The sequence below is a fragment of the Melozone crissalis genome, unplaced genomic scaffold (genome assembly GCF_028551555.1).
Source record: "Melozone crissalis strain CALT ecotype California unplaced genomic scaffold, PUWL_Pcris_2 ptg000033l_1, whole genome shotgun sequence".
NCBI classification, from domain to species: Eukaryota; Metazoa; Chordata; class Aves; order Passeriformes; family Passerellidae; genus Melozone; species Melozone crissalis.
Genome location: NW_026535811.1, coordinates 19,029,697 through 19,042,210, shown reverse-complemented (window position 1 = coordinate 19,042,210; position 12,514 = coordinate 19,029,697). Strand labels below are relative to the sequence as shown.

The 12,514-nt window shown below is 43.7% G+C and overlaps 1 protein-coding gene across 1 annotated transcript in view; it reads right to left on the bottom strand.

Moving 5' to 3' along the window:
• NTF3 (neurotrophin 3) overlaps positions 1-11,491 on the bottom strand; it is a 46,860-nt gene extending 35,369 nt beyond the window's left edge. The window contains exon 1 of the mRNA XM_054282190.1: positions 11,356-11,491. Within this exon, the coding sequence (XP_054138165.1) occupies positions 11,356-11,373 (18 nt within the window). The 5' untranslated portion in view covers positions 11,374-11,491. The remainder of the gene's footprint in view (positions 1-11,355) is intronic.
• Positions 11,492-12,514: the final 1,023 nt, after the last annotated feature.

The following is a 12,514-nucleotide window of genomic DNA, read 5'->3' as shown; positions in this document are numbered from 1 at the left end:
CCAGAGTTAGCAACTGGCTGTTCAAGAATATTCAGCAAGAGAAAAATAGAAGCTTGTGGATGGGAAAAGATGGAAAAAACCCATAATGAAATCCATCAATGGTAATCTGCCAGGTAACCAGAAAATAATTTTAGATGCTTCTTTGTAGTTTATAATTTTCCATGTATTGCTCAAAAAAAATAGTTTATCAGAAGAAAATTCAGAAAGCAATTGGAATAAACAAATCTCCCTAGATAGCCATAAATATTTAGAATGTTTATGAATAAAAATGAAAATGATTGAATTTATGGACCTGGCTGAAGGAAGGTTGTGGTGCCCATATGTACTCTGCTCTGGTAAGACCCCACCTGGAATTTTGCATTCAGTTCTGGTGCCCCCAACAGAAGAAGGACATGGAACTGTTGGAGTTGATAAGAGGACTTTGCCTATGGAGACAGGCTGGGAAAGCTGGAGCTGTTCAGCCTAGGGAGGAGAAGGGTGTGGAGATCTCACAGAACATTCCAGTATTTGAAGGGGATACAGGGAAGCTGGAGGGGGACTTTCATCAGGAGCTGTAGTGACAGGGTAAGAGAGAATGACTTCAAACTAAAAAGGGAAATTTAGGTTAGATATTAGAAGAAATTGTTCCCTGTGAGGTTGGTGAGGCCCTAGCACAGGGTGCCCAGAGAAGCTGTGGCTGCCCTGTCCCTGCAAGTGCCCAAGACCAGGTTGGATGGGGCTCTGAGCAAGCTGGGATAGTGGAAGGTGTCCCTGCCCATGGCAGAGGGTTTGGAATTGGATGATTTTTAAGGTCCCTTTCAACCCAAACCATTCTGTGATTCCTGTAGAGGACCAGGAAGATTTCTGATTCCAGTCATCCTAAAGGATCATGTTGGCCTAAAAGAAGCTGGAAAAAGGCTGTAGCTTGGTTCATGTGCCTCACCAAGCAGTCTGGATACCTGAGAGGAGCCTCAGGGTGTTTACATTGGCCTGGCAGAGCAAGGGACTGTCCTCTGTGCTCACCCTGGAGGTGTGCTGGCTCATACACGGCTGTCTCTGCAGCTCCACCAGAGCGGCTTTATATAGCAGGATGTCTTTACAGCAGCCTGCAGGGTGTCTTTGGGTGTCTCTGGAGAGCTTTGCACTGCTATCCAAGTAGAAATAAGGTTGATTATCCTGGTGCAGATTTGCTAATAGATTGGAGAATCTGGAGACTCTCCATGAGGGAAGGTGGAAGCCTGGTAATTTGTATGGAGTTGCCTCCTGGAACACTGTCCAGGTTGCTGCCAGGCTACAGACATACCCACCATCTTGAGGAGATGGTACTGAGCTTTTCAGAGAACCACAGAATTACTGAGGTTGGAAAAAACATCCAGATCATCGAGTCCACATCGAGTCCAGCCTGTGACCAAACACCACCTTGTCACCCAGCCTAGAGCACCGAGTGACAGGTCCAGTCGTCCCTTGGAGACCTGCAGGGATGGGGATTCACCACCTCTCTGGGCAGCCCCTTCCAATGCATGACCACCTTTTCCATGAAGAATTTCCTCCTGATGTCCAACTCAAACCTACCCTGGCACAGCTTGAGGTCATTTCCTCTCATCCTGTCCCTCACCAGTGCAACTTTTCTTTTGAGAAAGAGCTGTTCTCCAAGAACAGGCTATTTATATAAAATATTTCTGTTACTTCCAACAATGACACATTTTATTTTCACTTTTTCCTCAAGGAATGCCATCACAAAAAGGTAACTGCTAGAATTTAACTAAAGAAAAAATAACATTGAAACCAAACCACTTGTCTAAAATGGTCTCTTGCCAGCTGTCCTACTGCCACCCAGGACTGTGTTGTTGCTAACAACTTGTCCATGGGAAAGCATTCAATCCTGAAGTAATGAATGGCACTCAAGCTGGATGGGAGATGGTATGAAAATTTTAAGTGGAGTGGTAGAAGCCCAGTCACTTGATGAATTTAAAATTAGACATGACAGAGCTTTGAAAAATATTCTATCTGGCTGGCTGAGATCTTAGAGAGACAGACCGTATTAGGAGATATTAGACTGAACTAGAGATGAATTTTGTTGCATTTAATTCTCCAGTGCTGAGGAATTTCTCTTTGCCTCCTGAGTCCAAGAGTCCCTGTGAGGTAGAAGCATCATGTCCTTGTTTTCTCTAGGCTAATGTGCTTCACTGGCTTTGTCCTTGTAGCTCCAAGTACCAATTCCCTGGTCTGTGGATGGCTGGTGGATGAGTCAACAAGGACACAGGGTTCTGAGCAAGGGAGAAGCCTTAAAGGTTTTTAAACTTTGGTGTCCACAGAGACTTAATTGAGATTTATTAGAACAAGTGGGGAAATGCTTGGTCTCTGAGGAACTGACAAATTCCAACAACAGCAAAAAAAAAAAGGTATTTGTTGCAATTTTTCCAATCAAAATACTACTTATCAAATATAGGCATATTCTCTCCCCTTCTCTGATTTCTATGGCTCAACATACTAAAATGCTTTGGATGTGCACTCATGGTTTAAAAAATCCCCAAAAACAAACCCCAAGACACAAATTCAAAGTAACAGCCTCACAAATATTGGTAAGATTTCCTGGGTGCAACTGAGAGCAGAATTTGACCTGCAGTCAGGTGGGTTTTTGCCATGTTTGCCCTGATACTGTGTTAATCAGAAATGCATTGGAATCAGTGGAAGTGCTGGTGTCAAACCAGGGTCAGGAAAGGCACAGTCTGAACCAGAGGTGCAAAGAAAGATTGAGGTAAAAAAATGAACTCATCAAAGGACAACTAAATCAATAAGATTTGATAACGATGGTTCAAAAAACAGATGATGCTGAAAATTAAGCTTGTATTTCGGAGGAATGAGGCAAATGAGAACCTCTGGGGAAAAAAAATTCACAGGAAGATTTCCTACTAGAAGAAAGACAGGAAAAAAAATCACTGGATTTTAAACCATTTCTGTTTCCCCAAAACTCAAACTTTTCCAAGGGAGACTACTCCCTATCCTGGTAGATGTGAAAAGCAGCTTTAACTTCTCAGGGCAACATTTAACTCCATGAATGTTTTGTTTATTTTCTTTTTTTTTAGTAAAACAACAACAACAACAACAACTCCCCAAAAACTCATCTTGCAGTAGTATTTAGATTGTTTCTCTTTTCTCAGAGCTTGTGATGGTTTGTCTTTCAACAGGAAAACTAAACATACTTCCTAAGTTAAAGACTTAAAAAGGCAGTTTGAACAGCACGGGAACACAGAAAGGCAGTTTGAACACAGACATTTTCTCTGAGCAGAAAAAAAGTCTCTGCCCAGATTAATTAATGCATACATTTTGTATATATTTTGTATAAATAAATTAATACTTTGTTCTAGTTTCATCTGGAGCATATCTAGGAAGAAAGACATATTGAGGCAGTATTTTCTAAAGGTGTCCCTATATGATGAGATGGTTTTATCTCTATCATAAAGAGTTTTACTCTGTGGAAATCATAGAAACATAGAATGGTTTGAGTTGGAAGGGACCTCAAAAATCATCTCAATCTGAAAGTGTTAAAGAGTAGAGCTGAAGAAACATGAAATGGGAGAAGGAACAGGCTACAAATGGATAGAAAGGATGGAAAGGATAGAAGAAAGTGCTACATAGAAGGACAGACATTTGTTAGAAAAATGCAGAAAATAACAGATTCAGATGAGAAAGGCCTAAGATTATATGTCTAGGAAAAATCAATTCAGAGCCACCGAATTAAATGTTAGGGAGAAAGTTGGAAAGCTATAATACTGAAAATTAGTCATGATTTAAACAAGGAATTAGTGCTGGATTTATTAGACTGAAGTTATTTTGCAGTAGAAGGGAGACACAAAAGAGAAAAATAGTGAGTGCAAAAAGTCAGTGTGATTGCAGAAGGCAGGCAAATAGAGGAAAGAGGTCTCCTGGTTTTGGAACATCACTTTTATTCCTGAATGCCTTGGTACCACAAAGTTTTGGATGAAATTGAGGGAAGTCAGAAAACTGAAAAAACATAATTAAGAAATTGAAAGAAATGCTTAGAAGAAAAAAAGTCATATTAACCCTGTAAGAAAAGAATGAGCTTGAACAAAGGACAGCTTAAGTAAAATATATGAGGGATACCTTTAGAAAACAGTTGCAAAGAAGGAAAGTTGGTCAAGATGTTAGGGGATCTAAATGGGACAACAGGCAAATCTGGATAAACAACAAAGAAAAACCCCCTTTTCAGGAAGATTTTTTTAATGTTATGGAGTTCTCTGCAACATCCATTTGGAAAGCCAGTCATGTAAAATCTGACTGTGCAAATTGTTTGAGAAATGAGCGGAGGATATCGTTTTACCTCTCACAGGAGGTGAAAACACTGAAGCAGGTAAATATTTTTTAACTTTTAAATGTACAAATCCAGGAAAGGCCCCTCAGCACATGAAATGATGCCTCCCTCTTAACAACTCTGTTTGGTCTCCATCAGATTTATGAGGTCTATATTTGGCACCTAAAGGCTAAGAGAATCTCATCTTGGTTTGGAGCAGAAACCAAATACTGCCCAATTCTCATCTCTGGAGGGGAGAGAAGCTGATTTTGTCTTGCAACTGTGTCTATCTCCTGGGTGAGGCAGAATTCACCAGAGAGGATGCTGTATTCAAACTTGTCTAACCACAGAGATCTTCAAAAGAAGTGGTTTGGCTTAAATTTCACACTCACAACCTGAATTCATGTAGATACAAAATACTTCTTCCTTCTGCAGCTCTACAGTTCCCTGTGAATTACCTCTGATTGTATAGATTCAGATTTTTGGCAAACGTGGTTGAATTTTTTTAAGGCAATGCCTAGAAATATATATTTTTGAATTAACTAGATTCTCACATGCTAACTCAGCTATTGTATGATTAAACATGTAAAATCTATAGCAGGGTCAGACTCAAAATACAGGAATTTATTGCTGGAATGTATGAAAGATCAACTGAGAAGAAGCACATTTTTTGCTGTGGTTCCATTATGGGCAACATGCACATTGGAAATGTTGGAGAAGTTGATGCAAATCTTACCCTGTGGATTGCAATCCTTCCAGTGTGTTTTCATCACTTCTGGTGTAGGCTTTTTAAACAGATAACGCAGATAAGTTATTTAACAGATAAGTGGACTTTGCTCCACAGAATGTGTGGATTTTCATGGCTACACAAGCTGCGACTCCTGCTCTGCCTGATGGAAACTTGGAACAGCCTGCCATCCTTCCTGTGTGCCCTGAAATGCAACCACCAGTCTCCTCTGGGCCTGAGATGACAACCAGCAAATTCTGTTTCAAATGCGCAGACACACAGCCTTTCCCCACGTGGCAGCTCGGTCACGCATTCCCTCAGATGGGAATTCCCCACACAAACCCAGAGGCCGAGCTGGGAAAGACTCTTCCTCATGTGTGTGAAGAAGTGGAGAGGAGACTGCAGCAGGGAAAGATCAGAGAGGGAGGAGTATATGGTCCTGCTGTGATCTTTCAAGTGCTTGCTGCCCTAAAGGAAAAGGCCACCTTTCCTGGCTTGCTTGTATTGTGTGAAGGAGAGAAGGAGACTCTGAACTGAACAGCATGCTTGAATGAGGGTTTTCTTATCTCCTTGGGAAGTGCAATCTCCCTCGAGGTTTCCTGTATAGGACTGCTCCTCCCCTATGGACTTAAGGCTTGTGATACAATCAGGAGGATAGCTGTGGATGTTGCTCCTAGCACTCATTTCACAACCTTGAAACTACTCCATATCCACCCTTAGCACTTCTCTCTTCACACACACACCCCATCTGTCCCCTCAGAAAGTGACGGATCCCCCCATCCCTCACTGACAGATGCATGAAGACCCTCCCACATAGCAACAGCTGCCATCCCTCTCCATCAGTCCTTCCAACTGGCTGCTCCTGGATACCCACCAGGAGACACACACATGGCCAGTCAAACATCTGCATGGACACCCAGATGTTCCAGCCCCTTACAAGCAGATTTCTCTGGTTGTGTCATGGCTGCAAAGGATGCAGGCAGGCACAAATGCCCCACGTTCTCCACACTGAGCACAGCTTGTTCACTCTTGCTTTGTTCCCTTTCCTGCCACAACCCATCGATCCCTTTCTCTTTTCTCAGCCAGGTGACAGGTTGATGCCACTGTTTGATTTTGATTTTCCTAGTGCAGGGAGCAGAGGTCAGGGGGACACTGGTGGCAGTGGGCTGAGCAGGCTGTGTGGTATCAGCCCATCTGAATCCCAGTGTCTGAGACTGCATCTCCCCCTCATGGACAACTGCTTCACCATTCCCTCCACCTGCAGCCTGCCATGGTGGGAAGTTCACTCCCAGCAGAGAAGAAAGGTCCTCCCCACAGATTGCAACCAGCTGCAAAAACTGCCAGGAAAAATTATCCTGCTGGAGAGCTTGATCTGGACTCTGCAGTGGGAAACCAGTGTAAAATATGGGACAATGGGTTCCCAACACAACCTATGGCTACATGAACACTAATTGCTTATCATTTCACAGGCTGCTTGTTTTATTTTACCAGGAATTTGTCCTTGGAATGAACAGAAAAGGAATCTATGAACCATAGTCCATGGGACTGATGTTATTTAAGGTCTGGGCTCAGTGGCTTCAACCTTTAAGTTTAGAGGTTCTGTGTGATCAGACTGACTTCTTCCAGTGCAAGTTCCACAGGATTACTCACAATCTTCTCACCAGCTACACCTGCTGTGGGTGGAAACAAACACTTCCCTACTCTGTGTAGAAGAACCCAAAGTCCTAGGCGAGCCACACAATTTGAAGGTGTTTTTAGACAAGATTTGAAGAACAGCTGTTGTCAATAAATGCAATTGTTTTGAAGGGAAATAAGTTCCTAGTGCTTCTCTCTGACACCCAAGATGAATCTTATGTTTTCAACCCTCAACCAACTGCACATTACTCCAGAACTGCTTCAAGCCATGGAGAAAGCCAGTGCTTTCCTCCTTCCTTCGACTGACATCTGTAGTCCTTCTGTGTGCTTCAGCCCAATGGTTGTTCGTCCAAGAGCCCTGTTAACTTGTCCCAGAGAAACCTCTCTGCCCTTTGTGCCAGGAGCAGTATTCAGAGGTTTTAACGTATGAAAATAAGGTACATTGGTATGATTCTGAATGAAACTGGTTTAAATATCATGGTTAAATCTACTGGGATTTTCTAAGGATTATTCAGACCTTCTTCAAAAAAGTGTGCAAAAAACCTCTAGAGGAGAGCCTGCATGCTGTGCAAGTCATGCAGAAGGCAGGTACATCTAGAGCACGTCAGGTCCTATTGCTACCCACGCACCAAACCATTTTCCTGGTTAGTCATCCTTTCCTACCCTTCTTCTCAATGCAAACATTGCTTTCCTAGCACTCACGAAACTCAACCCTGGTGCTGGCCTTATGTAAGTGATTTCGACATGGAGAGCTCTGCCACAAACACAATGGACACGTGATGCTCCACTTAGCCTCTGGTAGCCACCCTCCACGTCAGCATGGCCTCCTGGGTGGCTCTTTGGGACTTGCACACAGGCCTTCATCTCTTACAGCAACCCAAGGCTCTTACACACCCCTCAGGGGTTTCAGCTTCCTCCTGGATTGTCCTCATCACCTACAACTCTGCCAGTCCCACAGAACACATAAGCACAGCACCCACCGAACATATTCACCCCTGTCCCTTGTGCATTCCGTGTATCCTTGTGCCTGTCACCAAGGTCTGTATGGATTCACCTGTGCCCTTGCACTAAACTCCCAATCTACTCTCCTGTTGCACTGCATGCACCTAGGGCTCCTTGCACACTTAACCTCCCTCACAGCAAGAGGCAGATAATGAGAGATGCCTTAAGTCTTCATAAACTTTTTCTCACTCCTCATCACTCTTCCTCCCCCCATAAGTGGTTTTCCTTCTCCCCACACCCAGGTCTGCAATTATCACCTGTACTTCCCTCATTTCCTTTGAGCATGCTGTGTACACAAATCTCTCTTATCAGACACAACTTTTCCCTCCCTTCACCTTCCTTTGCACAGCCCTTGCAAGCAGGCCCAGCCTGACAGGTCCCCTCCTCACTCTCACACTGCTGTGTGTCAACCCACACTGAGCTCCTCACTCCTTATAACAGGAACTGTCATTCCCATCCACTTCCACCTCATGCCCTACAGCTCCCAACTCCACTCGCCTCCTCACACACTTCACACTTTACTTTTGGCCTCAGCACAGCCATGTGGCTTATACAGCCTTCCAGGTAGATTTTCCTCCCATTCCTTCTCCTCCCACCCCTTTATGTCGACAGCCATTTCTCCACCAGCACATTTGTTCCATTCCCTCTTGCTGTTTCACTCAGCCAGTACCTACCACAGAGATATAAACACATTTGTTACGTCTGTTGCAACAGAAAATTGCTCCTTTTTGTTTGTGTATGTTCTCCTCCTCCCACAGTCTTCCCATTATTCCTTGCTTGCTGCTCCTTGCCCCAACTGCTTCCCCTGTAACTTACTGCCGATTCTTTCCCTGTGTTGCTCCTACTCCCCAGCAAAGAGGCATCCCCAGTTCTGCTGAACAAACCACTGCACCTTTGCACCACTCCCTCTCTTTGCCTACTAAGAAACACACCCCCAAATTTCCCTTCACTCTCTGCTCTCGCCCTGTATCTCCTCTAAACCACCTCTTTCCTAGGCATTACAGAAAACATAGGTCTTCATTTCATCCTCATTCATGCCTCCTACATTCCTTAATTTTTCCTCATTCTCATGCTCCTCAACACCTGCCATGGCTTTATATCCTTGCTGTAGTTCATCCTGCCCCTGTGACTTCCACTCTCTTGAATTTCTTTTTACCATTTCCCCATGGCTTTTTCCCCAGTTCTCTTTCTCTTACAGGCAGGCAGCACACTCCAGCAGACTTTCAGCCTGATCTGAAATATCTCTAATTAGTTACCCCTTCACATACTTACAGGACCCTTTTTCCCTCATCCCCTCATCACACCCTATCTCCATACAGCTAATTTTTCCCTCTGTGTTCCTGTGCTCGGCACATGTTTCCATCACCATGCAAGCCTTGCCTTTCATACTCTGATACCTTCCTTGTAAATACATCCCCATATCTATTTCTTGACAGAATCAAAGGTGTCTCCTTTTGACGCCCCCCACAAGCATCATATAGCAGATTATTTTCCATACCTTTCTCCAAATAGCTAATACTTCACATTTTAACTCCTCCTCCAAACATCCTTTGTGCTTTCACTTTTCTCCCTCCAGTCCCACTCCACACTCAACCTCCCCCTTGCAGACCCTACCATCCTTGTATGTCCCTTTCATATCCTCATTCAGCCTCCGGCCTGTACCTCTTCCCATCTCTCTCTCGTATTACTTCCTCTTGTGAGCTCCTAAACTTTCTGCCACCCACAAAGATCCTCTTTTTCCAGTTGATGTGCAGCAGTTTCCCTTTCAAGCTGACCACCTTTGCATGTCTCACCTGCCTTTATTACCCCAGTGCACAACAGTGAACATGTAGCACTTTATTTGTGTGGTATTACACCTTCCCTCCAGTTTTTATATACCTTTATGTGCACCATTTCATTTTTTGTTCCCTAAAGAGAAAAACACTCCAACCCACAGCAGAACAATACAAACAAAACCAAAACCCCTTAAACCTACGTGTTCTGCATACTTCAACATGTACACAAAGCACCCCCCTGCTGGCTCTGCTGGTACCTCCACTTCTCCCCATGTTTTGGCTCCACCTGCAATCATGCCTGGATTTTGTCCCCCCACCATGCTCAGACACAGAGTCCCTGGTATTTACACGTGTATCTCAGACCAGTCTTTTTACTACCAGCAGCTGGGACCATGCTGAGCTCTTCCATTCTCTCATTCTCTGCTGCTCTGCTTTTGTCTGGCAAGGCTTTTCTTTTTCTTTTTCTTTTTCTTTTTCTTTTTTCTTTTTCTTTACTATTAGATTTTCCTTTTCCTTGCATCCCATTTATAGGTGCTTCTTGTGCCACTTCTCTACTTGCAAGCTTGCACATATCACGTATTTCTGCGCCTGAAAGTGCCTCTCCTACTTGTCTGGATATTTTCCTGAAGGCACAAATGCAAAGGCAAAACTTTACATGCCATTTGCACTCCTCATGCAACAAATCACGTGAGCCTGAGAGCAAAGAGTGTTTTCTGAAAGACTGTAGCTCACAACAATCCTCTGGACTGTATAATATACATCCCTGTCTATTTAAAAAGGGGGGAGGGGGAGAAGTAACCCCTCACACACACACACACACACACACACACACACACACACACACACAGAGTCATCTCTAAATAACTGGTTTTGCAATATAGGAACCAGACAATGCACACATAGCAGACCTATTCAATCCAAAATATCCATCTCTCCAGATACTGCATATTTATAGTTATAGCTTTTATATAGCTTTCCCATTTATTTTAATAAAGGATTAAGAACTGATCAGAAAAGTATCTAAACCATTCAAGGACTTTTTCCCCTCTTGGCTAAGAGCAGTTTGGTGTCTCCATAAGGACTCGCCAGTAACTGACGCTTCAAGCTGCATTTCAGCTGCTTAGATGAGAAACAGCTTTCTATTTTGCTCTCTAGATGTGCATCTCTGTTGATTAGTTGTCTCCTGCATTCCTAGAAGGTACTCACCAAACGCTGGGAGCTGCAGTGTAAGAATAGTTTCCCTGCTATTCCAGCACAGAGTGAGTGTATCTTTTTCACCTAGACACAGATGTGCAGGGAATCTTTTGATCTCCAGCTCTTCCCACAGAATTTAGTGTTTGGGTTTAAAGAGAATGAGGATTAATTCAAAGGTCATGAAGAGGGTTTCAGTGTCTGGCATACACACAAAGTATGAAAGCTCCAGTGAAGCTGGTTACCTGTGGCAGGCAAGGTCTAGGAATTGGGAATTTTGGCTTTGCTTGTCACGGGCGCTAACTTTGCCGGAGGGCAAGCTTGCTATGTGTGCTGAGGCTGGTTCTTGCAAACCACGGTCAAGATTTTCAATCCCTTTTGTTATATCCGAACTTGCTGGTCTCCCTCTTAAGACAAAACCTAAAGTCTCCTTTGCTTTTGCCTCTTAAATCAGATTTCCTGTAGCACCTTGCATTTCTCCTTCACCACTTTCTTTCCAGGGACTCAAACAACAGCGTGAGGAGCAGGAGGAGAGGGGAACCCTAGGACTGAAGCAAACTATGGGGCAAGTAGGGGTGAGGGAAGGAGGAGGTACAATGGGAAAGGCAACATTTGGGACACATCTACCACTTACAAGACCCGCACCTCCTCCCCATTATACTTCTTTAAAGGACCCCCCCCCCCCCCTCCCCGCCCTCTTAGGACCCCATTAGAAAATGTCAAATTTCCCTTACCGTGGTAGGAGTAACCATGGCATCCGTGTGAATGTTTCCAGAAAAGTCGACATGAAGAGAAAGGTGGATGTAAATATGTTCATTCAAAGTCCCAAAGTTGGTCTGCTTGGGTTGTGGAGAGTTGCTCTATGGGAGAGGAGCCTTAAACTCTGAGTCCTGTGAACATAATCTGCTCGATTATAACAAACCAGCTCAGCCAGATGGCTCTGTGCTTCGTGGATTAACCCCTTTATTGCCACACTTTGCTTTCTCGACCTACCATTTATAACAACCTTGCACGGCTGGGGAAATTCAGAGAATGAGGCATTTTTTTGAAAATGGCAATACTGTCATAAAGGTTCTTTTTCCCTCTGTGTGCTCTACGAAGACATCCTGTGCCTTTTTTCCTTTTTTTTTTTTTTCCCCCAAATCCAATTGATGGCTTTATTCCTCTTCCTGGCAAAACCTTTTCATATTTTAAAGAACATTATTAGCACCAGGGAACGTTTTAGAGAATTCTTTTGTTAAATCACCACCATCCCTTCCAGACTGAGATTCTCAGCAGACGAGTATTTTATTGCAGGAATGTCTCTGCGTTTGCACTCTAATGGTCCATCCACTCCCCCCTTCCTGCCCCTCTGTCCCCCACGCTCCCTCTGTCTCCCACATGCACACACACGCACACCCTTTGCTCACACTGCCAGCATGTGCTGCTATTCCTACCAGTGTTCACAAGTCACTGTAGGACATGTCAAGCAGGTGAAATAGAGACACAGAGCTACAGTGCCACAAGCCCCTGCCCCCTTTTAATGTTTTTTTCTCTGACTTCCCTTTTAATGTTTTTTTCCAGTTATTTGCAAATCTTTGACAAATTTATTTCTTCAGTCAGTATTTTTGTCAAGGAAGTCACCCGCCATGACACAAAAAGAAGTGCTGGGAGAAACACTCACTGTTAAGAACAGACTTTAGAATGGATTTGTGTACAGTTCCTCCTCTTTTGACTTGCAGATTTGTCCATTAAGGATGGCAAGTGCCAAAAACATGGAAAGTTCATCAGCAACCAGCAGCGACTGGTTCCCAAACTTTTTATTTAGAGAGATCGCTCACAGAGATGGCTGATAAATTTAGCTGCATGCCTCTAAGTCTCTCTCTAAATTTACATGCTTAAGTCATCTTTCTT